The sequence below is a fragment of the Callospermophilus lateralis genome, chromosome 9 (genome assembly GCF_048772815.1).
Source record: "Callospermophilus lateralis isolate mCalLat2 chromosome 9, mCalLat2.hap1, whole genome shotgun sequence".
NCBI lineage: Eukaryota > Metazoa > Chordata > Mammalia > Rodentia > Sciuridae > Callospermophilus > Callospermophilus lateralis.
Window position 1 is genome coordinate 20,351,436 of NC_135313.1, and position 26,998 is coordinate 20,378,433.

Consider the following 26,998-nt stretch of genomic DNA (forward strand, 5'->3'; position numbering starts at 1 on the left):
AGGAGAGTCTAGAGAGTAGAGATGACAAATTCTACCTTCAGCTCCTTCCATCATCAGCTACAGACCTATCTAATCAAAGGAGAGATCTTAAGAAGTCGAATATTTGCAAACAGGATGACAGTACAAATCACACATGAAAACTCTACACACTCAATCTAATCTGGATTAATCCATGGGCAAACTGAGTTGCAGAGTTTGTTAAAGAAGTGTATGGTTTTTGTTTTCTGCTCACTGTTGTCCACGCTGATCTCAAACTCCGGGTTCAAGGAATCCTTCTCCTTCAGCCTTCTAAGACGCTGAGCTATGGGTGTGTACTATCACACCTAGCAAAAGTATATGACTTTTAAATATATTTAACAATTTGAGAAATTTCCTGCCTCAACAACCAGCTTTGCAATTAACTTTTCAAACCACTACAATTTACATTTTAAGTACTTTGCATGTAAGTGGATATTTTCTAAGTATCTGAGTTTTTTTCCCTTAAAAAATAGTTTAAAAATATAGCAAACAGCCAGGCATGATGGTGCGTGCCCCGGCAACTTAGTGAGACCCTGTCTCAAAAGAAAAAAAAAAAAATGTCTGGGGGATGTGGCTCAATGGCTAATCAGCCCTGGGTTCAATTCCTGGTACCAAAATAAAATAATAATAAAAATATAACAAATAATCATGAATTTGCATAGCAGGGATTTGCCCTCATACATGGCTGATGAGTAGCTATAACCATTTCTCTAAGTATCAGTGTCACTGATGCAAATAGGGGTTCAGTGTATTTTGATTTGATCATAAAGCAAGAATCACTCAGGTCTGAAAAAATGTGAATTCATAAATGGAGATATTGACTGCAATGCATTTCTGTTAACAAGGCTGCCCTTTACATTTCTGGAGAATTGCAGCAGCTGTGTCCAGGTACTTGCTCCACTGACTGTATTCTTAGAACCAATCTTGGGTCAGAGGATTCGGCCTACTGACCAGGCAGTGATGCACTGAGTCACCACTTATGGGCAAAGGCTCGCTGAGAAAGGTCCTTACAAGGCATCTTGGGATCACACTTCCACTCTACCTGCTCAAAGGTTCTCCTTCACCTTTCTGCACAGATAGGATTTTTCTTTTACTTCATATTCCTCCCATGCCAAGCAACCTTGCCACCTTATATACTTTGTTGCCTCTGCCTAGGGCTTCAGCTGTAACCCACCTTAGTGCCCTCCTCTGGAGCTAACTTCTGGCATGGACTTTCCTTCTACAGTCCCAGCACCATGCCTTGTGCAGGAGCTATTAACTAAGGCCAGACCTGCTGGTTCTCAGAGCTCTACACACCTGCACATTAGCTGGTGGTCTTTTTCCTAGAGAACACTGACTTGGAATCACCACAAACATTGAAACTAGGAGATATTAATTTTATTTCATCTTGCCCTTGAGAGTACTCCAAGGTTGGGGTAGGGGGTAAACATGAACTAAAATCATGATCCATTCCCTGATCCCTTTTCCTCAGTTCACTTATACCACTGCCAAAGAAAGGAATAGAGATTAGATGTAGAGCCTGGTGGTAGAGCACTTGTCTAGCATATGCAAAACCCTGGGTTCAATACTCAATACCACCAGAAAGAAAAGTAGGGCCTGGGGATATATCTCAATGGTAGAGCACATGTGTGCAAGGCCCTAGTCTGATCCCCACCACCAGGGAGGAGGGAGGGAGGGAGAGAGAGGAAGACAGAAAGGTAAGTGTCAGAATCAAGACAAGGGACAGGTGGGCTTAGAGGAAAGAAAGAACAAATACCTGCTTGGCATCACAGTAGCGAAGTCCAAAGGCATGAAACTGAGGGAAGAAAGTTGGCTTGACTGCAATGATCTGTGTGTAGAGCTCTGCAGGCCGGGACATGGCTGGTGTGCCTGATAGTAAGATCACCCTCTTGGCAACCTAGAAGACAAACAGCCAAAGGTGCCCTGAATACAGGGAGAAGAACACAGGAAGCATCCAAAATGCCCGTGAGGCAAGAGCTAGATGCCATAAGAAATAGCAAAACCTCCTGGCATTCAGCCTGACCACTTTCCTGGCCTCTCACTGCTGGCAGTTCTCAAGTTCAAACATCACAGAAACAAGGGTAGATCTAGATTCCAAAGATACTCAATACCAGCCTTACTACAGACCTTCGCGTGGTGGATAACCTGGGGTCTCTATGCAGGGCACTATGAGCTGCGAGGACCTAATGGAGATGCCGATGTGGTAAGTCGTCTTCTCCTTTTCTTAAGTCCTTCCTGACTGCCATCACAGCACTTAACATTTTCTTTTCCATCTCTCCAACTAGATGGAAAGCGCCTTGAGGTAAAGGACTAGGCTGGGTTCTCTTTATTTCCTGTAGCATTTGGTGCCTGGCACAAAGTTAAATAATCAGGAAGTATTCACTGAATGCCGAGAAAAATTCAGAAGGAAGCTAGTTAGTGTCACAAGGAACACGGAGTAAACACAAAGAATACAGCACTGGAACCAGAAGTGGGAAAGAACGACAGGTCTGAACTTCTGAACAGATTTCTGACATTCAAGTAGAATTTCCTATAAAATAATGACACTGCTATGACCTGAAGGAAGTGACAGAGATTGCCTGTGTATATAGCCTCTATTTGATGTTCTTTAAAAAAAGGACTTCCTCATCTTCACCTTGGTTCAAGCCTAGAGGTCCCTGACTCCAGCTCATTTAATAGGGACTTTAAATGGCAGCACCCAGATCCACATTCCTTAATTCAGCCCAGGTCTGCAGCAGCCTGGTCAGCAGTGAGCAGGATGGAAATAGTCAATTTTAATGATGTTCTCCACTACCCTAACAGAGACCTGTCCCCAAGGAGATTAGACCCAAATCCTGCACCTCTTATAAAAAGAAGAGAAAGAAGTTGAGACTGAAAAAGTTCCAGCTCTGTTGGAACTTAATATCACCACAATTTACTGAAGAGAAAATTCACTTAAGCTCTGGGAAGGGACCCTACCTGGAGTTCAGTTGTCTAGAAACAGCTTGTTAACCATTGTAACCTTGAGCTAATGACAGTAATATAAGGCAATCGCATTGAGTAAATCTCCTCGAGGAGGAAATTAGTTTTTAAATGGATACACTACCTCAGGAAAATAAATAAATAAAGGTGTAGCAATGGGAAGAAAAATGATTCCTTATAAATAAACAATATATACAATTCTAAAAATGCACTTTTGCCCTCTCAGCCACTGCCAATACTAATTCCATTTGGAAGGGGCAGCTATGCATTTCAACAGCTATAATTTTCCACAGTTCAATTACTTGAGTCTTCTAATTTCCTGCAAGGTTTAATGCAAACTCATTAAAATAACAATGGGCTTCCTCAATGAAGTCTGTTGCATCTCTCACCCTGGCTTAAGACCATTTCAATGAAAGGGACAAGATGAAAAGGTTCTATAGATAAGAGAAGGTCTGCCAGGTCCCAAACCCACTCCCTCTGTGGCTGTGCTTGCCCAGGACGGAGCCTGGGCCAAACCAGCTCGCGCTCCAGGGTCTCCTGCTGGATATTTATAGGCTGTTAATATAATACTGAGTCACTTCTCTCATATACATCCCAGACCAGAGTGACAGGAGCTGTGCAAATGGATGTTGGTGGGTGTTAAAAAGCACAAACAACAGTACAGATAGAGAAAAAGGCTGGCTCTGAAAAGAAAGCTGCACAGCATCTAATCTGATTGACTGAGCCTGTTCCCTGCTCAGTCCCAAAACGTTCAACGTATCATCACTGTCATCTGTAACACCTTTAATCTATACCCAGCTGCAAATGATTTATATGATTTATGTTTCCATCTCAGAAAACTTCCAAGCTAGGAAAATATAAACGCATAAAGCCAGATAGATAAATCAACACTAACCTGAACACGACAGTTAACCAGCCTGGCTAAGGAAAAGTGGCACCCAAGAAAGCTCCAATGGAACAATGGGAAAAAATAATTTCTGCTTGGTGTGATTCATGAGCAGACACTCTTGGGGGCAGATAACCTTCAAAGATAGGCTTGGTTTCTTCCTGAGCTGGGTGTGGGAAAGTCCTGCAGAATAGGTTGCTAGCAGGATAGTAGGTCAAATTAACCAAGAGAATCCTATGTGGTTATTCAAATAGATAACCTTTACGTAGGTTTTAAAATATGAGCCCAGAGAATGTTCTACTGGAGAGAAAGGAGATGAAGTTGTTTTAAACAAGTTCATACAAGAAGCAGTTTCAAAATGTTTCATCACTTTTCATTGTTATTTCTCTTTTTTTTAAATTCCAACTGAGCCAATAATTTGTTTGCAGAATTATTCTGATTGGCTATAACATCCTTTACCAAGACCTAGGCCAGAAATAAAATCATGCTCCCCAAAGCTCAGTCCCATTCTTTTATCCAGTATTACTCCTAATAGTCCTCTAAATAAAGTTTATGCAATAATCTCAATTTAGAAATAAGAAAAAAAAAAAAAAAGACAGGTAACATCAAAGAGTAAACCAAATCCAGACTACCCAATTGTCCAAAACTCATTAACCCTGACAAGGCAGGGACAATGAAGGTATTAAACTAGTATAGAAGTCATTATGCAATCTTCAAAAATAAGGACAGTGGCAAGCATAGCTTAGAGCAATTGACCAAAAGCACCCAGATCAAAAACAAATTTAGGGGCTGGGAATATAGCTCAGTTGGCAGACTGCTTGCTTTGCATGTACAGTGCCCTAGGTTTAATCCCCAGCATCACAAAACACAACAACAACAACAAAACAAAAACAAAAACACAACAACAACAAATGCAAGATCAGAGTGACCCCTCTCCCAAGGAGAAACAGCAAAATCCAAGGCTTGAGGACAGAGGAAAGACCCTTAAGCAGAGAAACCCAGAGATGAGAATTTGAAAAGGGGACTGAGGTTCTGTGCTTCATCGTTTTCCCCAGGACAAATGAGACCAAACCAAGACAAACAGCATAATTATGGCCACTGCTGCCCAAAGCCATCCCCAGTACCAGCCAAAGGCCACTTAACACTCAGTGATACCTAGTGAATGGCCTTTTTGAGTCTCTGATTAGGTCAGCATATTTTATGTAGGTGAAATGATTCCTCTAGGTCCTCACCTGTGTTCCAAAAACTCTGAAAGGTACTGACATGACTAAACTGATCTGCATGATAATAGGGCTTTCAAGCTACACAACAGCATTTCGGCTACCAAGGAAATTGTGATGCCACAGTTCAGGCAGTCCTTGGGTTAGAACAGACAGAATGAAGATGGATTACAGGCGTATTGATTCAAAATACCAATATACTATAATAAGAATACAGCAAATGGTGTAATTCTAGCTGATTAAAGTCATGCCATCATGAGCTTCAAGACTCGCAAACCACTCATGGACAGGTATTAAGAGAGCATGCATGTGAAAATTAAATACTAAGGTGGGTTTTTTTACTCTAGAAAACAGTCTATTTCTGTAAGTATCAGATGCCAATAATTTCCTTTTTAAGTCTGACTCTGTAATGAACTTGACAATAAACCAGAATGGCTAGGCCCAGAGGCTTCACTTGTAGACTTGACACAACAGGGGAAAAAAACAGAACCAGCCAGCTGATGGCCCTTTCCCCTCTGACCTGAAGAAAGCACAGAGCCATCTCTTCCAGATGCAGGGAACTGAATTTTCTAGTGCCCGCTTCTCTATCATTGAGAAGATGGTCAGTCACTGCAGCATTGTAAGAGCTATGATTTAGTTACAAATTCATCAAAAGGGAAGAGATTCATATTTGATGGATTTATACAATAATGCTATTTGTAAGAAAAGAGGGAGAATCTTTTGGAATGATAAGGAATGATTTTTAAGATACATTATTAAGGAAAAAAAGGCAGGTTTAGAGCAGTGGCGGTAGGACACTCTGAGGGAGAAAGGAAACACGCACACCCACACTGTGTGGGTGTGGGCTAGTCCACAGAAGAAAACTGGAAATCGAGTGCCTACGGCTGCTTGGGGAGAGGGATGAGACAGGATCCTGAGGTAGAGGAAAGATGTAGTTTTGTACTACAGTGTAAAGATGTAGTTTTCCTTCCTTTCACACATTTGAACGAAACATCTATTTGAACTACTCTAATAAAAAAGGAAAAAGAAAAGCCTGAGCCTTTTAGCCAATCTCTCATTAACTTATCATTAGAGATATAAAAAGCACTCTACTCACAGGAAAGAGAAACAGTATTTATTAGGAAAGGATGGTGGGATTCCAGGGGCCTTTTCTCTTTAAAAATTATAATTTTGTTATTATAGTGGTTTAATAGCAACAACAACAAAATCAGTATAAACAAAACCAATTACTAACAAAAAACTCAAGCACATACACTAGATGCTCAAAAGAGAGATGATAATCCTCAGAGCTGGTGTCAGGTGGGGGAAGAGGGCCCTGATAGAGGTTGAATGGGAATGAGAAGGGTTCTGCCTGGCCAGGCTGGACTCAGAGGCTCCACCAGAAGGTATGATGAGAACCAAGAAATCCTGTTTATAGGAATTTGTCCTGATATGATAAGCAGCCAACTACATACAGATGGATGATGTTCAACTACATACAGATGATGATGATACAAATATTTGTATCAACAAAAAAGGGTAAGGATCAAGGCCTGATGCTAAAGGTTAACCTCCAGGATGTTTTACACAATGGCATGCTCTACATCACTAAAAACTTCCATCTTGCCCTACAATTGGCATGTCAGAAAAATAACCAATTGTTAACAGTGGTTTTCAAGTTTTAATTTTGTCATTTAGAGTTTTTTGTTTTACCTACTTTCATATGTTTACATATACTGTATACTTACTTATAGACTAAGCCACTTGGTTTAGTATTAGTAACTCAGGCAAACAATGCTGTGGGGGAAGAAAGAGGTCCTCTTTCCTATGGGACAAGGATACCAGTTTCTTATGAGCTAACAACATGACCTCTATATGCTGAATGCTGACCACTTACAAAATTCACATTTCTGGTACAATCTAGTTCTGCTATCTCACAGGCTATAAAATAATATGAAACACATGTGCTGAAAATATTTTATGATATTCATTATCAGAATATAGATTTTGGTTTAGTTTGAGTACTAGGGATTGAACCCAGGGGCACTTAACCCTGAGCCACATCCCCAGCACTTTTTATATTTTATTTTGAGACAGGGTCTTGCTAAGTTGCTTAGGGCCTTGATAAGTTGCTGAGGCTGGGTTTGAACTTGCAATCCTCCTGCCTCAGCCTCGAGAGTCACTGGGATTACAGGCCCATAATATAGTTCTAAAAGATGTACTTTTAGAAAACAATCGAGTGGCATTCAATTGGCCCATTAGGTGGCTTTTCAAAGACATACTTTGCTTTTTACCAACTATCTCCTTATTCCCAAAGCATTCAGACTCATTTCCTTAAAACATTTAGATCAGCGATTCTCAATGCGTTTGGGAAGCGGCGGGCTGGTAGGAAACATCTGGAGACACTAGTTATCAAAGCTGGAAGTTCTACTGGCAGCTAGTGTGCAGAGGCCAAGGATGCTGCAGACATCCTACCACGCACAGGATGGCCAAAGAATCATCCAACCCAAAATACCAATAGCACCAAGGTTAAGCAACCTCTGATCTAGATAAAAATATAGCAAAGAGAGAGCAAAAGGTTTAGTGAACAGAATTACAAGGGAAGCCCTGCCCAACTCCTTCACCCCAATCCTTTCATTGTCCAGCACTATATGAAGTCAATATTACTTTAAGACACCTTCATGGACAGCAGGCCATGTTCATAGCTCCTACTTTAAAATATTAATTCACCCACGACCTACAGCAAATGTAGAGTAATGTATTGTCAGCAGTTTAAAGATTTGTTTTAAATATGTCACTTTGAAATATACTCAAGATATTAAAGATGTATGTGTTCCAAAGGTCTGGCTCAGCAGCACATATTTCAGAACCTACTACATAGTTCTGAGTGCCCAACCAGACAATGGCTACATTAACAAGGCTTGCTAAGAAGCTTTCATATTACAATTTTAATGATATGATCTATCTATTGTGCAATCCTTTTGTCATCAGAGGTACAGATTTAATTTTAGCTTTGTCTATAATTCTGGAACCACGGTACTAAGACCTATTAACATATTTATAAGTTAAACATATCAAAGCCTCTCCAAAGACAGAAAGACATTTCATTTATGTGTCCATAAATGGCTATCAACATATAAATATTTATAGGTATATCAGCAGAGAATCAAGCCTTTTAAAGTAAAAGACTTTTATTTTTAGGTTTGTAGCATATGACATAACTCTGCCTTGGAAGATGTATCTTATCACCTGTTATTCCTTAATAAAATTAAAACTTTAAATGAGTAGACATTCATGTTCCGTTTTTGGGGTGGTGGTATTACAGTTTAGATATGAGGTGTTGCCCAAAAGCTTGTGTGTGAGACAATGTAAGAATGCTCAGAGGCAAAGTTAGTCAAGATTATTAAATCTATTGACCTAGTCGGTGGATTAACTCACTGATATGGATTAACTGGGTAGTAAATGAAGGCAGGTAGGGTGTGGCTGGAGAAAAGGTCACTGGCAGTGTGTCTTTGGGTTTTACATTTTGTTCCTGGTGAGCAGAGCTCTCTCTGTTTCCTGGTTGCCACTTCCTGAGTTGCTTTCCTCCACCATGCCTTTCCGATATGATCCTTTGTTTCACCTCGAGCCCAGAGCCATGGAGTCCACCAACCATGGACTTCATTAACCTCTGAAAACATGAGCCAACACAAACTTTTCCTCTGCCAAGTTATTCTTGTCAGGTGTTTTGGTCACAGTGACACAAAGCTAGCTAAAACAGGTGGGAAAATTAAATTAATTGTCAAATGCTAAATTTCACTAACAGCAAATCTGTTTCGCTTAGTTTAGGCAAAACTGGAAGCTCTTTTTAGGCACTAAAAGCTGCAGTTTCAAAACACTGGGGTGACACAAAGGCTGCCTAAATAGAATGCAGGATAAACTTGAACTTCTGTTGGCTCTACATCAGCTAAAGTGGGTTCCTCCAAAGCCACTGGGAGACTTCTAACTTGCATGAGAGAAAATGCTACTTTCATAATCCATCTTCACATGAGGAAAAAAAATTTACCCTAAGGAAATTTGGTGCCTACCCACTCTGTGAGGGGTAGGGACCAAGACACCAACAAGAATGCCAGAGAAACACAGAGCCTGGACTGCACACCAGACATGTGCAGGGAAAGACCTGACCCTACACCTCATACCCACCCCTGCTCTGCTCTGAATCAGAACTCTCACAAGTCCAGGTGTCAGGGAAGTGCAGAACCCCACAGAAAAGAATGTGAACAGCCAGTGCTCCCATGAACCAAGGAAGCCCAGAGAGCACTGAAAGGTGACCAGCTTATAAGGCATGTCTCAGCTCTGCCAGTCCTTCCTGCTGATAACCACTGGCCCTGGCTGGTCCTAGGATTGGATAAGTCAACTTCTTTGGTTCCCAATACCTTGATAGAGGTGACTCAGATTCTTCTGAGCTGCTCTGTGAATAAGCTGATACAGGTCATCTCATACCCAGGAAGGAAGCCAGAGAAGGATTCTGGAGTCCTATTCCAACCTGGCTTGTGACCCTCAACAGGACTTCAACTGGACTACTGGGTTCTTAGAAGAATGTCAGGAAGGAAAATGGAACTGACATCAAACCCTAAGGAAAGCTGCCCTCAGGCAATCCTGAATCCTGTCTACCTACAGCTCACAGGCCTGGACAGCAACGGCTCTACAAGGACAACCACACACCTGAGCACTACCACAGGTTTCAAGGCTCAGTGGGCACAGACCCCAACTCCCCTCTCATTGGCACTCACCTTTAGGATGGGCACAGCTGCTCGACAGCGGGCGGTCTTGATGTTTTTGAGGAAGTGAGATTCATCCTGAAAGAAACAGCTGTGTGGGTGAACAAGGCTCAGTTCTGAGTGGGCAGAGGGAGCCTACCTTAAGTTTGACCTTGGCCTGGCATTTTCCATGTGGATGCCTCCCATGCCATGTTCTCATTCAAGGAGATGAAGCAGGGGACCCAGGGAAGGACCCAGGGCTCTGAAGCAGCTTCTTTACTACACTCTAGGCAAGTCACATCTCTCCAGGCAGTGAATCCCTGCCCCCTCAGAGGCTGTTTGGATGAACAAGCCACTGAAAATTGATTTGCTGCTTCATAAGAGGCACCTCACATCTGTGTGGCACAGGACTAAGATGTACTAAGGACCCACTATGTGTCTAGTGCCTGCCCTAGGGGCCAGCAGTACAGTGAGGATGTTGGACACTGATCAGTCAGTATTATCACTGGGGGGTGTGAATGAAGTACCATGGGGACTGAGAAAAAAAAAGGATGATCCTGTCCTCCAGGAACAGGCAATCATGCCCTGAATATGACAGCTCTGCATTCTGTGTATAAGGAAACACAGACTCCATCATATCTCCTAAAGACAAATGAGTTACTACAAATTATTAGTACATGAGGGTAAATTTTCTAGGTTGGTACACATTCTAATTTCTTGCTATGTGACTCTGAAAAGCTAACTGACCTCTCTATGGAGCCAGTTTTTCCACCTGCAAAATGGGTATAATGATAGCTCTTAACATATGAGGTTGCTGTATTTGTGTATGTATGTATGTGTACACAGACACACACACTCACACACAAATAATATTGTGCATATATTATGTATATATTTCCTCCCCTGGTGGTACTAGGGACTGAATCCAGGGCCTTGGGCATGCTTGGTCTTACACTGAGAGCCCTCAGATCAGTCCTGCCACTTAGCATTCCATGTAGCTGTCCTATGACTAGGGGTACTAAAAAGACTCAGCTTTGTCTCTGGAGAAATCTACAAGGACTCCTGTTCCATTTCAGCTCTGATTAACAAAGAGGTCCTCAAAAGCAGAATGGAGAGAAGCATGAGATGCCCCCAAAGTGTTAAGATAGACACTTTGACTCTACTCACAGAAATGTGGGGTGTAACAGTCATGCTCTGGCTTCATGTCAAGTCCTTGGGACAGTCATGAGATTTCTCTCTTTATAGAGAAAATCACAGAAAGTGCAAGGACACAAAGGGACAAGACCCTCAGACTAATGGGTGAAAACGTGTCCCAAGCAATGGCTTGAAACCAAAGCTGCTTCTAAGAAGCATGACATAACAGGGTTGTCACTATATTCCGTTCTACCATGTTTCTTTGAAGTCACCAGAAGACAGGGCTTTTACTTCACTGAAGAACAAGCCAACGTTTGCCAAAAAATATCATGGCAGAAACAGAAAATCCAGTTCTGAAGCCAGATGCAACCAGCTTTAATCAATGATCTCTACATTGTTAGCTTTATGTCTCTGGGGAAATGATCATTACTCCCACTGTCAGCTCCATTAGCTGTGAAGGGATAACTCAGGAACAAAAGATGATACCTGCTCCGGGGGCTCTGGGAAGATCAGTGGTTACACTTCATGCAAGGGGACACACAAGAGGTAAAGGTGTTCTGCTCCTAACACCCAGAGCCATCGTCTTCTACCCTGGAATACCCTTTTATGTTTTTTGAAAATTTTTTGTTCTACTAGGAGTTGAACCCAGAAACTTGTGCATGTTAGGCAAGTAGAATATTCTGCTATTTTCATTTCACTTGGATGCTGACAGTTTTTAAAACCAGTGAATTTGTGCCAAACTACAAATGACTCCCTCAAAGACTTGTTACCCTTATGGCTTTGAAAAAAAAAAAAAAAAAAAGTACATTTCTGTTTGCTTATGCCAAGAACAAAGTGTGGTTCTCATGTCCAAAACATAGTAAGAGATCCCCTGAGGTCAGCAATTGTCTTCTCCTTCTCTTGTCTGAGCTCCCAAGATGTTTTTATTTGGGAACTATGTTGACACATTCATTTCTGAAAGAGCTGGCTGGGTACCAAGTCTGCCCAGACTTTCCTCATGAGTGCATGAGCCGTGAAAGAAGGAAAGCCAGGAAACGAAAGATGCGCTGTAGGATTTGGGAGCAGGACTCTAGTAAAGACTTCTTTTTAAAAACTTTTTAAAAACTCCAGTAAAAGGTGCTTTTTATGTTTGTTGGTTTGGTTTGGTTGGGGATGGGGCAGGGTGTCTTTATAATGGTTGAAAGGAAACTTATTATTGAACCACTTTGACAAAATGGCACACCCTTGCTGTCCAGGCTGCTGGCCTAGAGCCCCAGGTGGTCTCGGGTCAAGGTGCTGGCCTCATCTGCAGGCTAGAAACCCTAGCGCAGACACATTCAACCACAGTTTTAAAATTTTCCCCAGGAAATGATATTGGCCAAATTATATTATTATGTTGTATGCATGTACAAATACGTAACAACAAATCCCATCATTATGTACAACTGTAATGCACCAAAAAACAAACAAAAAACCCTGTTAACATTTAAAAAAAGGGAAAAAAATTAAAAAAGCTCCCCAGGAAATTCTAATATGTAGCCAGGGTTGAGAACTGCTATTTGAGAGGAATGCAATGCCAGCTCTCCACAAAATAAAAACAGCGATTTCTGTTCCCCACGAAACTGAGAAAGGCCCAATTAGATTACAGATCCCTCTAGGAGTTTCTAAGAGATTTCACAGAGATAAAATAGTTGAAGACTTTGCAAGTCACTTACAATGATGACAACTTTGAAAGGGGTCTTTAGCTGTTTTTCCAACTTGCTAAGAAGGTCAAAACTGACAATGTTGACCAAGCCAGCTGTCAGACGGCCCTTCCCAGTTATTACCACATTGATCTGATTTGGGCTCAGAGACGGCAGCCACTGAAGGAATGCCTGTGGATGACAAGGGAGAACAAAACACAACAAATAAAGATCAGCCAGCCCTCTCTGGCGCTCTTAATATGGACTGATTTTATCATTTCCTGAAAAGCACATCTGGTTTCACTCTCCACACACCCTGCATCTGCAAAAAAAAAAAAAAAAAAAAAAAAGCCTTGTTATCTCTACCTCCCTCTAACCCACCTGCCCCCTCTGACAGGACACCCCCCTCCCTTGTCAGCAGGTACATGTGGTGACTCTGGGTTTCATCTCTGTGCTCTCAACTAGACAAGAAGTTTCTGCTGGGGAAGAATGTGATTCTTTTTTTTTTTTTAAGAATGTGATTCTTTCTAAGAATTTTATGAAGAACTTAGGAGAGCAATGAAGGCAAACTCTATTTACTGATGATGATGTAAATACTTATGTAAATTTATGTAAATATTTTCTACAAACACAACTGCCCCCCCCAAAAAAAAAAAACCCTGCTCTCCCCAGCAACCCTATAGCCTCTAGTCAAATTTGCTCCCTGGAGCCAGTGGAAGGTCACCAGGCACCACATCAAGGATGGGTGACCACGCACTTTCCAGACTGCCTGGGCTGCACTGTTCTGACACTGGGGGTGCTGGCCTTTTCATCTTGGTACTGCCTATAACCATCTCTCTGACTTCCCTGGAACTTCTTGGGTGCTGAGGGAATCTAACACATACAGGTTATTGACTAAATCGTTGCTGTACACAGGTGCTGGCAGAATTCAGAACACAGATAACAAAAGAATGTATTGTTTCTACACACATTTTTTAAAGTTTTTGCCTTCTCTTTGGTTAGGATGGCACATCTGGGATCAGGCTGACCAGCAGCAGGAAGAAGCCATGCTATATGGAAGCGGGAAGAGACAAAAGTCAGGAAGAGCTATGGCTGATGCCCTAGGTCTTCCTTCTCAGCTGTGTTTGCTTACAGAAATTTGATAACTCAGTGTTCACATTTTTTAAGTTCTCAATCCATAAGGTTACTTGGGTGACAGTGAACATCTTACCCATACCACCCCCTATAGAGTGCAAAACACTGAGCCAAGAAGTCAAGAGGGGCCTTCAAATCCCACACTGCCCCTCACTAGCAGGAGACATAGTACATAACCCATCTGACATTTAGTTTGCTCACTCGTAAAACTGGTCACTGCCTTGTGTTATGGGATTAAGGGAGCAAAGCTATTTTGGAAATAAAGTATGGGGCAGATGGAAGCTATTAATGTGCATACAGAGGGAACAGAGGTACTGAAAGTGTCTACTGTTGGACCAACTGATGTCCCTAAGGTGGTGAATCCTGGACTTTCTTCCCCAAAACATAACCTGACTAATTCAGAAAATATAAGCCTTGCCAGCTTAAAATAAAAGGATGCCAACTTCTTTCTTTTCCTATCTTCACTTGAGAACAGAACTTCAAAGATTCCAGGACTTGTCTCCAAACCATTCTTTTGTTATTCTAGCACCAAGGAAAATCTTTCTTAAGATTCCAATACAAAGAGAATTAACCTGCTCCCAGGTGAAGCGCACAGAGGACGGTACCACAACCAGGAGTGGCCACTCCTTCCGGTAAAAGGCCGCTATACAGATGGCTTGGATGGTCTTTCCCAGGCCCATGTCATCAGCAAGCAGCAGGCGACCTCTTTTCGCTATGGCAAAACTGCAAGCAGACAAAGGAAAGTCAGTAGCTTAGTACATGTGTTCCAATACAATCCATTTTCATCAACCTGCTACTACCGAAAGCAGGCTGCTCTGAGCAGCATGGGCTCTACTTGCAGCAAGATTTGCTCCCAAAAGAGGAAAGTATAGGTGCAGATTAGGGGGCAATATAAAAAACAGAAAGAGGGAGTCAACACAGGGAAAATATGGAATGGTGGTCAAGTAGCAGGGAGAAGACCTAGAAGACAATTTGGCTATGGGAGCCGAGGGGCAAGGTTCCAAGAGAGGACTCATGAGGGAGGAGGTATCAGCAAGAGGAATCAGAGGAGGGAAGGTTTCAGTGACAGGAGCCAACCCACACAGAGCGGAGCACGGGCAGATGAGGGAACATGAAGGTGGGGCAAGCTCAGCTGTCCATCACCAGGGCAATGACTCACTTGGGAAATCTGCCCAAGAAGAACAGACAGAAAGACGAGTCAGAGGGGTTAAAAATAAAGCTTTCTGAAGATCTGAGTGCACTTCATATGCATATAAGCAGAGGGCAGAGCTGGCAGAGACAGAAAATGCTAGAGAGGAGGAAGATGCACCAGGAGTAAATGTCTAAGAGGGAGCTCAGCCTCAGCACAGGGTTTTCCTCAATTAGCAGCAGCCAGAATCCTGAAGCCTTAAGGTCTACAGATGCTAACAGTGTGCAGATGTGGAGGATTTCACCATTTTGGAGCCAGAATGGTCTGTGTTGGAATCCCACTTCCATCATTAAGCAGCTGCACCGCTTTATGCACCCCTATGCCTCAGCTCCCCTGACAGTGAAGAGGGAATAATAGCAGTTCCTGCCCTCATGGGGGGGAGGGAGGGGAGACTGATGGAGACAATATTCAGCGCACTTAAGACAGTGCCTGGCACTTTAATAAGCACCAAGAAGTGGTTACAATAGAACTATTATTCCACAAAAATGAGAAAAATATTCAAGACACAAAACAGCAAAATGACCTGCTTGAGTCACTAGCAAATCAGTGAGAAGCTAAAAGGATCCCAAATGCCAAACATCTGGTCCCTTGCTCCAAACCCTAGTCCTTTCATCTAATTCCTAAAAACTGACCATTTGCCCAGAAACCTGATAATCAGCTGGTAGAATAGCTCTTTCTTTAATTCTCCTGTAGTAAAAAGAGAAACTACCATCTTCTAACCTGCATCTGGTAGGGAATATGAGGATTCTAAGAGGCACCTGGCCTTTCTGATTTCCTGGAAACGTTGTTTCCCAGGAGGGAAACTAAGCAGCAGCTCTCTAGGGACCTGAAGCTAGCATGCCCAAGGCCTAGCACCATGTACGACAAAGGTGTCATGTTGTAGACTTCCCTGTCCTCCCAACAGCGTCTACCTGGGTGAGAAGGAGAGTCCCTCCCTATAGCCCCAGCCTTGGCTGCTGGGAGGAGGAAGCAGAGTGCCACCCTCCTGTCCCCTACAGGACTGGCCGCCCCCTGCACACCTGCTCTATGAAGTCTTCCCATCCAGTTCTGGGATCTACCCACAGCACAGACAAATAAGGAAGGCGGGTGTGAAAATTTCATCTTTTCATTTCATTTTCTGACTTGCAAAATTGGTGGCCAGGGAGGACAGGCAGTACATAAGAAACAAAATCCATAGAGAACAGCACTCCCTTTGAGTGCCTTTTGTCTCAGCCTCCTCAGCTGTGCCACCCACAACTTCCAGATGGCTTGGTCCATCTGATCATTCTCAACGCAGAACAGACCCCCGAACTTTGCATTCTTTCCCCTCCCCTGCCCTCAGGTGGCCCAACTAAGGAACAAAGTGTCTAAAGCATGAGAACAAAGAAAAGGTCTGGATAACAGAGCAACACAGCCAAATGCATCTTCTCTAATTTGGTATTACAGGAAAGAAAGCGCTTCAGGCGTCATCAGAAACCACAGACTTGAGCCTAATTCCATTTCTGAGTGACTTTGAGTAAGTGGCTCTTTCTGGTCCTGGATGCATTCATCTGCTGAATGGAACCAGTTATATATTAGTGGAAGCTGATATAAGATTCTGCTCCATAAATATCAAGGTATGTTTGACACAGTCCTTATATTAAAAAACAAAGATAGTGGAATTGACAGCCCACATCCCCCTAAACTAAATCTCTAACCATTCAGAGACTGAAAGTTAAAATCTGAATTTAATTAGAAAGCTTTGAAGAAAGGCTACAAGGACCATCAGCAGCTTTACAACCATACAGTGTGAAAAAGATGAAAGCTCCTATCCACAGTCCAGTCCTATGGCTACAGCTGTGGTCACATGCACATCTGTCTGGGATGTCTCACACACATACCTCCCTCAGGGTAATGGTGTGAGCTGGCAAGACCAGCATTCACCAAGTGCCAAAGGATATCTAACAGAGCATGAAGAACATGGATACAGCAGAAGGGCTGCTCAGAGGGTGGGGCCTGGCCACCTGTCTCAGGTCTAGTGAAGAAGCCAGAGGAAAAAAGATAAAAGAATAAGCTATCCTGAGCCTCATGAAAACAAGGCCCGAAGGACACCTCAACAGATGAAGGATTGAAATGGCAAAGCAAGTAGTTCTTCAAAGTAGCTCTGTTAAGAGAGATGGAAGTTGGAGGGGAAAGGAAAAAAGAGGTGTCAGGCAGGGCTGGGACCACAGGGTTACAAGGGCAGCTGTGTCCAAACAGTACATAGAGAAGAGAATTCCCCCAGAGTAGAAGCTGAGCTTACACCAGAGCACCACACTCAGGTTACAGGCAAGCAGTTTTACAGTTTGTCAGCTCCACTGAGAACTTGGGTTCCCTCCCTTGCATGGGCTCTGTCTCCAGCCATGCTGCCTAATAACAGCTCTAACTCCTATTACTTCTGGATAGACCATTGAGACTTCCTCTTTTCCCTCTTTCAAATGCCATATTTTATGAGAAGGCAAGTTGAAAACTAGCATTTACTTCTCCCAAGAAACTGGGGGAAAATGGTCAGGACATAACTTGATCTTTTTTCTTTCTATAACAAGGTCACCCTGACTTTCCACTCTCAGACCAAGTAATTCAGGTGTCATAGGCCCTACCCACTGGATCCAAGGGTGGATTTAACCAGCAGGACTTTAAGCCTCCAAGTCCACATGACTGGCTCCAACATCATCATTAGACCCAACAAAAACAGTGTGAGATCCATCAGGAAAAATGGGTTTCAGCTGGGTTGCTGAGCTGATGGAAGGTGAAGCCCAAAACATCACAAGCTGTCACTAAGAAGAGTGTCTGGGTGAGAATAGTTCAAGCCAAGAAGAAAGTAGAGTGAAGAGAGGACCAGAGAGTCGTGATGAGATCTTTAAACATGATAGATTTTCTATCATGTGCAGAGAGAAATTTCTATTTAAGCTACTTTGAATAGGGTCTCTGCACACCTGCAATCCGGAGTCCTGGTTAATGCATGGAAATTGAAATCAGTGGTTATAATAAGGCTCTGGTAACTGTGCACCTGATTGTTTAATGCCTAGACGTTTTTAATCACCCATGCAAGATGAGTATCCAAAAAAGAGGTAGCATCTGAATCCAGTCCCTGTTGAGTGATGAAATTCAGAAATTCATGCAAGAGAGTGTGAAAGGAAGATCAACAACCTACTTGACTCCAGCTCTCTGAAAGGGCATCAGAGTAGACACGAGCTTGGCATCCACTTCAGAAAGGTCTGCCTCAGGGACCTCAGCAGGTTGGAGAGATGTCTTTTCCAGCTGAGAAGCAAATGCCAGGGTGAGAGTCTTGGGCAGAGGATCCAGTTGAACTTGTGGGAGGCAGCGTACCCTTGTAACTGGAAAGAATAGAGGCATGTGAGCCAGAATGGTCATGCCCAAGAGACATGGGGAAGAAGAAAGGGCTTCAGATGCACAATTCAACAAGTTCTGCCACATGTCATCTTCTCAAAAAGGCCGGATGCAAACTGGGATCTGACAGCTGCATACTAGCATAGTACATGAACCTAGAAAATTAATTTTCTCTCTGTGTTCCTTGATTTCTGCAAATAAAGCACTGGATAATGCAAAACTGACTTGGTAGACTACACAAACACTGGAAGAATTACCAAGTATTTTTGTGATTGATGTTTTTAAATCTAAAGTAATCTCAAAAAATTGTCTTGGTTTTCCCATTAAATTCAATAAACACCCATATTAAAACCTCAGCCCTGGAAGACTCCTAAAAAAGCAAGTCTTAAGCAGAATGAATCTCGCCTTATTTCCCTTCTTGTGCTTTCATGGTCTTGATGTCTGAGAAGGCAGCCAACTCTAAGTCACCTGCTGTCAACAGCTCTGCACAGGATATTAGGTGTTCCCAAGGAAGACTGCTAGGGCAGCAGTGCTGCCTACAAACATCAAAAGGCACAGTTCATGCAAATGCCTCAAACTGATAAAAACACACATTTTGACCCTTTTCATAAAAAAAATAGTTATCTCTAAAATATCCATTAGTCTGAGTGTGAACTTATACTCATGATCCCCTTTAGCGGGGGTCAGTAAGTTAAGGCTTGAGAGCCAATTCAGTACTGCCTTTTTTTCGGGGGAGGGGGAGGTATTCTAGAGATTTAACCCAGAGGACTTTACCACTGAGCTATATCCCCAGTCTTTTTTGTTTTTTATTTTGAGACAGGGTCTCACTAAGTTGTTTAGGGCCTTATTAAGTTGCTGAGGCTGGCCTTGAACTCACAATCCTCCTATCTCAAGTCTCCTGAGCCACTGGGATTATAGGTGTACCCCCATACCGGGCCAGTTGCCTGTTTTTTTAAGATAAAATTTTACTGGACCACAGCCATACCTGTAATTCAATTCTGGATTGTCTATGGCTACTTTCACACGATAATGGCAGAGCTGAGCAGTTCAGACAGAGACCCACATAGTCCAAAGCCTAACACACTTATTATCTGGTCCAATTAAAAAAAAAAAAAAAGTTATATTGTGCTGGGGATGCAACTCAGTGGTACAGCATTTGCTTAGCAAGTACAAAGTGCTGGGTTCCATCCCTAGCAACACACACACAAAAAAAAAAAAAAAAAATGAAAAAGAATAAAAAGAAAAACCTACCAACTCTGGCTAAAATTAGAGTATGCACTATTACTTACAGTGACTCTTTGAGTTTAGGGCCCTTTACTTTCCTTTCAAGTAAACTGATTCTAAACCCCTTTACAATGGATGGAGAAATCTTCTAGTTAGGGCTATTAACCCAAGTGGGAGAATAAGCTTAATTGGGATCCATACAGAAATGAAAGCAAATAAATTGTACCCAATTTGCTTCCTGAAAGAATTCAGCCTCACCTGATTTTAAAATTAAGAAAAAGAAGAAAAAAAAAATCATACCTTTATTCAATAGAGAAACAAAATAAGTGAACCAGAGATTAAAAAAAAAAAAAGTTGATAAAATATGACTGACCTAGATATCTCTGGCAGCTAGTCACCATTAAACTCTAATCACAGTCTGCTATATGTGGGCTGTATCTTAAGATGTTCCCTTTTATCATTTGTCTTAAAAAAAAAATCTAATTAGAAGAGTAACCATTATTTACAGATCTTAGTTGCTCTTCCTCCATCATCTCTTCAAGGGCACCCTAGGAGTCATAGCAACCACCAGTGGGCTAACTGCCCTTAGGTACCCAGGAAAGGATACCAAAAAGAAAAACAATAAATATTTTATTTCTACCCAATATTACTTGAATTCTAAGGTTATTGGTTCTCTATTCTATAGAGTCAGGTGTGATCAGATGTGTTCTTTTGGAGGGAGAGGGTACTGGGACACTAAACCACCGAGCCACATCCCCAGCACCCTATTTTGTACTTTATTTAGAGAGAGGGTCTCATTGAGTTGCTTAGCACCTGACTTGGGCTGAGGCTGTTTTTGATCTCGCAATCCTCCTGCCTCAGCCTCCAGAGCCACTGGGATTACAGGCAGGTACCACCTGCAGGGCTGGATATGTTCTTAAGATCCTCACAGGTATTCCAGTCTTCAGACCCAACCACTAATTCTTCACCTCCAAAAATACCTATGTTAAGATGGAGGGCTGAGCTATCACTGCTACCTTCAATTCCTTTGTATTTTCAATATATTTAAATTCATTTTTGTCCTTCATCAAACATAAGTACCTGTTATTTCTGGAAACAGTTTCCACTAACAGAATCACCATGATAGCAAATTAGGGAAGATTGGCAGCTTTAATATAAAATACACTGTCCATATTAATGTAGAAATCCATCTTATATCTCCAAATTAAATCTGAGCATGCTGATTTCTGCACACTCCAGGAGACTAAGCACTCCATGTACTTGCAAAAACCATTTTCATTTTAATCCTAGAGATCTTCAGAACTCAAATACCCGATGAAAGCTAAAGGCTGATGTGAAATGCGGTACTTTGTAAGCACTATGTTCTTTTAGCTATTTCAAATGAGGGCATGGAGTGGGGGGGATACATCTACTGTCTCCAAAATCCTTTGCTGCTAGTTCAGCCAGCTGGGTGTGTTTGTGAGAATGCCACCATTCGCCATTCTTGTGAACCACTGTCTCTACTGTCCTTTCTTTGATGCAGAGAGATGACAGGAATGTGTGCCTGGCTTCATGAGTCACCTAGAAGTCATTTCTATGAAAAGCTCTTTGGCAGAATGCTACTAGCCACACAGCTGAGAGATGCAAATGTTTTCAAATAGCAGCTGACAAGACAAGATTGTTGAGAACCCTTCTGGACTGTGACAGCCAGGAGAAACAAAAGGCCACATGCCAATCTCACTGCAGGCAGAAGGACACAAGGCACTTGAAAAGAGAGCAGGATAGCTTTTAGGTTCACTTTACTTAGAGAAAATAACCGTTACCAGGTCATCAAAGGGCATTACATACTCGGGTCTTACGGCCATTTCTGCATTAGTTTAACAAGCACGTGCTCACTAGCTCGGGTCAGTGATCTAATTTCACACATGAGGGAGAAGACCTCAGGGTGGGGAGGGAAATACACATTCCCCAGGCCTATGGTGTTAATGACGGAATCAGAAATGAACTGAAAACTGTGCTACATTTTACAATGCCTTCCCTCCCTGGCTTCTTAGTTGATGAGCTGGCTTCTAAATTTCCTAATGGGTACTTACTAATGCAGATGGCAATTTTAGTCTTATTTCTGACACTGACTCTACTGTGACCCTGCAATGCTCCCAAGAAAGAAAACAACTCCTTCCTTTCCCTGGGCCCAAGCTTTCTCCCACGTGCAAAATGGGCAGGATAAGTCTTATCTCCTGTGAGACTTTGTAATGATAAGAAAGCATGTAAAAACTCCAAATCTAGAATTCTTAACTCAGGATCTATGGAATTATTAAAGTAAAATGCAAACTTATATGTGTGTTCATTATGTGCACTTTTCCAACCATGTTCATTAAATAATTTGAGTCTACTGCCCACAAAAGATTATAACTCACTACATAATGCTATATGTCAGAAGCCATGGTTTTTTAGCATTACATTCATCTGCAAACGCTATAAGTATCCTGCTTTTTGTCACTCCATAAAAGTCAGTCTTTATAGCTAAGATATTTATGTATCTTTCTTGGTTGAAAAACAATGAGGTAAGAGGAAAGAACTAACTCTTATTTCTCACCAAAAATTCAATTTTGGTCAAATAGTTCCCGCTGAATCACAAGTTGCAAATAGCAGCAGCCAGAGAGCCTGATGGACACCGGCCATCCTCCTGTCTCGGTCAGCATTTACTGATACTAAATAGCATCACCTCATATTCAAAATTAACCTTGAAGTTTACAGCAAGCCCTTCCTCAAAGACCCAAAAGCCTTTTCCTTATATTTAATTCCAGTCAGTAAGAGATAAAGATTAAAGATTAGATTCCTTTTTTCTTTTTAAACAGAAGGGACAAATGGGACCCAGGATATTGACATATCTATACAGGACATCACACATTCAGTCACAAAATGGGAGACACGGAGAAGGAACCCAGCTTGTCATTCTTCCTTAAAACCCTTGGGGCTGGAATTGTGGCTCAGCAGTAGAGCGCTAGCCTAGGACGGGCAGGACCCAGGTTCGATTCTCAGCACCACATAAAAATAAAGGCATTGTGTTGTGTCCATCTACAAAAAAGATTCAAATTCTCTCTCTCAATCTCTCTCTCTTTAAAAAAAAAAAAAAAAAAAAAAAAAAAAAACCCTCACCTGAGGGGCAAGATGGTCAGCTCCCAGGGCTGGGTCAGGTCTCTTCTGGCTGATGGGCACCAAAACATGCCTCCTCCCACGGTCCAGGAGACCCAGCAAGCCCACAGGGGGACAGACAGGGGAACACACGGTGCTACTGCACACCCACTGCAGAATCAACAAAGCTTGGAAGATGGACAACACTGGCATTCTAGTTCCAGGACAGGTCAAGATTCGACCATGCCCCTCTATCTCAGGCATATTAGAATTTTCTGCCCCATCTAAGCAGGGCACACAGAAGAAAATTGATAAGTCCAACTGCCCAACTGCATCCCCTTCTTCTTTTTTTGTGGGGGGGACCAGGGATGAAGCTAGGGCATTTAACCCCTGAGCCATATCCCCAGTCCAGTTTTTAAAATTTTGAGACAGGGGACTTGCTAAGTTGCTGAGGGCCTTATTAGGTTGCTGAGACTGGCTTTGAACTCATGATCCTCCTTCTTCAGGCTCCCAAGCCACTGGGATGACAAGCATGTACCATCATGCCCAGCAAGCATCCCTTTCTCTTACCAGTACACATACCTCCTTCCTCTGGTCAGCCTCTGCAATACCTATTAAAATGCTGAAGTCCCCTGGTCTAAACTTCTGTGTCTAATAGAATGCACCTCGTTATAAAACTGATAACCACTGAGACTACTTTCTTGAGCTGTTTGTTCTAGAAGTAAACTGAGAGCCTGTTTGTAGAGGCCATCTAAGGCCTCTCCCCTAAGCTAAGCAATCCCAGCTCACGATTGATTCCTTACATCCGCATCAGTTCTATGATGAAGGAAGGTTTTTAGGCCTCAGGGATTTTAACAGCAGCATCACACCCTGAGGGATGAAGAACAATGTCTACGTGGGCTGTCATAAAACCACTATGTCAGTGAACATTAAAAAAGTTGCCTGAGAACATCTCACCTTTACCTACCCTGTCCTCAGTCATCTGAAGTTACTATAGTAGAAGGAGAAGAAGACTCTTCAAAGACATTAAATTTAAAGACTATTAGTCTTAAAAACAGGACAATATAAAAATAGCAAGGTGGGCTTCTCACTCAGTTTATTGTGTTCTTCCAAGAGAAAGTTCCATTTCCTGGTATTGGCATCTGTAATGAGAAGAAAAAACAATACTAAGCCAACAGGACACATGGCCCTCCTGCTGGGTCAGCATACTCGCTCACTCCCTGGCTTCCTAACCCTCCACTAAACCTTAGTGACAGGAATGGTCACATGCTGGGCACTGGGGATAAAGAAATAAAGAGCACTTGCCCTTGAGGCATCCACAACACACCAAGAGGGAGGACAGCAGAGATGATAATGATCATGGGTTGTAAGGGCTGTGATAAAAGATGCTACAAGACACATGACTGAGGATGGCTCATGTCACAAATGCCCTGAATATCCAAGATGGGAATGACAATCGTAGCTTACATTTACTCTGCACTTACTTTAAGCCAGGCACCATGAAAAGCCCTGGTGCCATCTTACCTGCCTCACAACTCCATGCAGTGGGCTCTGAGACTAGCTCCATTTCCATGTAGGAAACAAACTGCATGTGTTCAAAGTGGTCAAACCACCTACGTTCAAATCACAGCTCTGCCTCTTACTGCTGTGTGATCTTGGGCAAGCTCTGTAACACCACTGTGCCTCAATTTCTATATCTAAAAGATGAGGCCACTACAGGGTTATTGTGAGGATTACATGATTCCATGTAATGTAAAATGCTTATAAAAGTATGCATTGGGTTGGTGGCTCAGTAGTAGAGAACTTGTCCAGCACATGTGAGGCACTAGGTTTGATCCTCAGCACCACATAAAAATAAATAAATAAAATAAAGGTATTGTGTCCATCTACTACTTTAAAAAAAAATTTTATATTAAAAAAAAAAGTATGCCTGGAAAATAATGAACACTCAGAAAGCTGGTTCTTTTTTAATTTTTTAAATATTTTTTTTTAGTTGTCAATGGATCTTTTATTGAATTTATTTATTTATATGTTGTGCTGCAGATTGAACCCAGGGCCTCACACACGCCAGGCAAGTCTTCTACTGCTGAGCTACACCCCAGCCCCCAGAAAGCTATTGCTATAGTCACTATTATGTCATGTGCTAATTAGTAAGTGTAGCATAAATTACATACAATGTTAACTAGAAGGGGGAGCATCTTACTACCCAGCAGTGGCTAATTTTTTAATTAGAAGGATTTCCCTACTAATTTACTATTTGAGAAAATCAAGAAGGTTTGGATTTTGTAAATGCTATCTGAGCAGCAAAAGTCAATTCCCCCTCTAAGGTCATTTCTAAAGAAAAAAAGAAAAAAGCATAATGGACATAGGCCCAATTGAGGAAGGTAAAAGTAACAAAGCCTAAGTGGCACTGATGGGAGGACCAGACCAGAGGTGGTCTTGAATGTTCAGGCAGCAGAGAAAGCCTCTGCCCGACTACAACTTGTTCTGATGGCAGCAGAGCACCAAGTGGGGAAATCCATGAGGAAGAGCTGTGGCCAAGAAGCCCACCCTGGTTTCTGGAAGTCTGGGTGTGCACAGGATGGGCTATTGATATTTTAGTCCTATCCACTCACCATATAGCAGGCCAGATTGGGAGCAATTTCAAAAGCGGGTGGTAGACACCCATCATGTGTTGCCTTTTAAGGATCACCAACCACCAGCTAAAGCCAAACATCTGAGTAGGTGAGGAGCAGGGAATCCCAGGTCTCACATGAGCAGCTCACTTCATGACCAGGCCTCCCACACCCAAACCCTGCTGAGCAGTCCAGGCTCCTCAGCTAAAATCTGCGCAGCTAAGGAATGGTGACTTCTGGTCAGCATCACAAGCTCCCTGGAGCCCAGGCTCCGATCTAAGCTCTCAAGAGCAGAGATTCCACAGTGGCATCTTCCGTGACCTTGTCTGGAATGGGGGCCTCACAGGCATGATGTTTCCAGGGTTTATTTTCTACTTGCCTAAGGAAAAGACTAAAACCCTCCCAAGAATGAGAGAACATTAATCTATAAAATTCAGATTGTTTTTTAAAAACATCGTGGGCTGAGCTGAGGAGGAAACCCAGGATGAGCCCCAGGAGTCTAGACTCCAAAGTTGCCCCTGCCCTATTCTGAATGGGCAGCTTTTAAACAACCTCACAAAAATAAATAAATAAATAAAGCGAAACCACTCTACTTTAGCCAGTGTTTTTCAATCTGGTCTGATTATTAGGTTTGCTTGAAGATTTTTAAAATCTTTTAAAAAACCAAGGCCCCATCCCCATCTCTGACCATTGAAATAAGCACCTTTGGTTGGGAAGGAGGCACCAGTGTTTTTGATGCAGCCCAGAGAAACTAATGAGCAGTCAGAGAGCAGACCCAGAAGTATTTTCAGACTGAGGCACTGTGTTCCCCTGACTAGCAGCAGGACCAGGGAACTTGTTGGAAACAGATTCTTTTTTCTTTTCCCCACTCTAGAGCTACACAATCAGAAACTGTGTCTGATAAGCCATATTTTAACAAGTTGTACAGGTGGTTACCATGAATGCTCAGGTTTGCAAACCACTGCCTTCATCTACAGAAAGGCATATTTTAAATGGCAACCAATGTTTTTTGGTGGAGGCGATCCCCCACTCACTGTCTTGACAGGGTCACAGTGAGAAAAAGTGTTGGCAAAGCCGCTCTCCCACTGTCTTGACAGGGTCACAGTGAGGATGAATGCTGGCAAAGCCACGCTGGTTGGTGGGTAACCGAAACCATGAGACCCTTTTTTATGTAATTGGGACTTTGCATTTTCATGCTTATGTTTCTCACAGGAGGCATGAGTATGTTAAATGCCAAACAAATTAAATTTCAGATGGCTAGAACAGAACAGGTAGTTCAAGCCTTGGAGGCCGTTCTACCCACCCCTCAGCATATCAAGGACAAAGTAAAAGGCTATTCTTCTATCTCAGTACATTGTGGACAAACCTAATAATGGACAACAATCATCCTCTGAAAAACAAATTCTTTGAGAACTAGTGCACCTTGACTGAGAAACAAACTCTTTGAGAACTAGTGTACCTTGACTGAGAAACAAAGAAACTCTTCGAGAAAGCAGCTCAACCAGTTTTATGAGAATAAATTTAGGAATCAATTAAAATAGGTTTATAAGACACAGTTTTAAAATAATGTTAGAAATATTATTTTATTTAGATTCTTAAGTTTAGAAATTCTTAAGTCTTTAGTTGTATAGGTTTCTGATATGTTTTAAGGATGATTCATAAACTTTAGGATATTTTAAATATAAGATTTAAAGGGACTTTTTTAGATGGGAATTTTGAATTAAAAATAAAGTACAAGTGTACTTTAGGTTAATGATTGGCTAGGAGACTTAGAGT

At 42.2% G+C, this 26,998-nt stretch overlaps 1 protein-coding gene across 2 annotated transcripts in view; it reads right to left on the reverse strand.

Annotated features, from left to right (window-relative positions):
- Positions 1-26,998, reverse strand: part of Smarcal1 (SNF2 related chromatin remodeling annealing helicase 1) — a 60,749-nt gene that overhangs the window by 24,190 nt on the left and 9,561 nt on the right. For both annotated transcript variants that reach the window (XM_076865969.2, XM_076865970.2), the window contains exons 6-11: positions 23,699-23,749; positions 18,073-18,256; positions 14,305-14,455; positions 12,632-12,790; positions 9,837-9,902; positions 1,775-1,915 (exon numbers count right to left, since the gene is read on the reverse strand). In XM_076865969.2, coding sequence (XP_076722084.1) covers positions 1,775-1,915; positions 9,837-9,902; positions 12,632-12,790; positions 14,305-14,455; positions 18,073-18,256; positions 23,699-23,749 — 752 coding nt within the window. The remainder of the gene's footprint in view (positions 1-1,774; positions 1,916-9,836; positions 9,903-12,631; positions 12,791-14,304; positions 14,456-18,072; positions 18,257-23,698; positions 23,750-26,998) is intronic.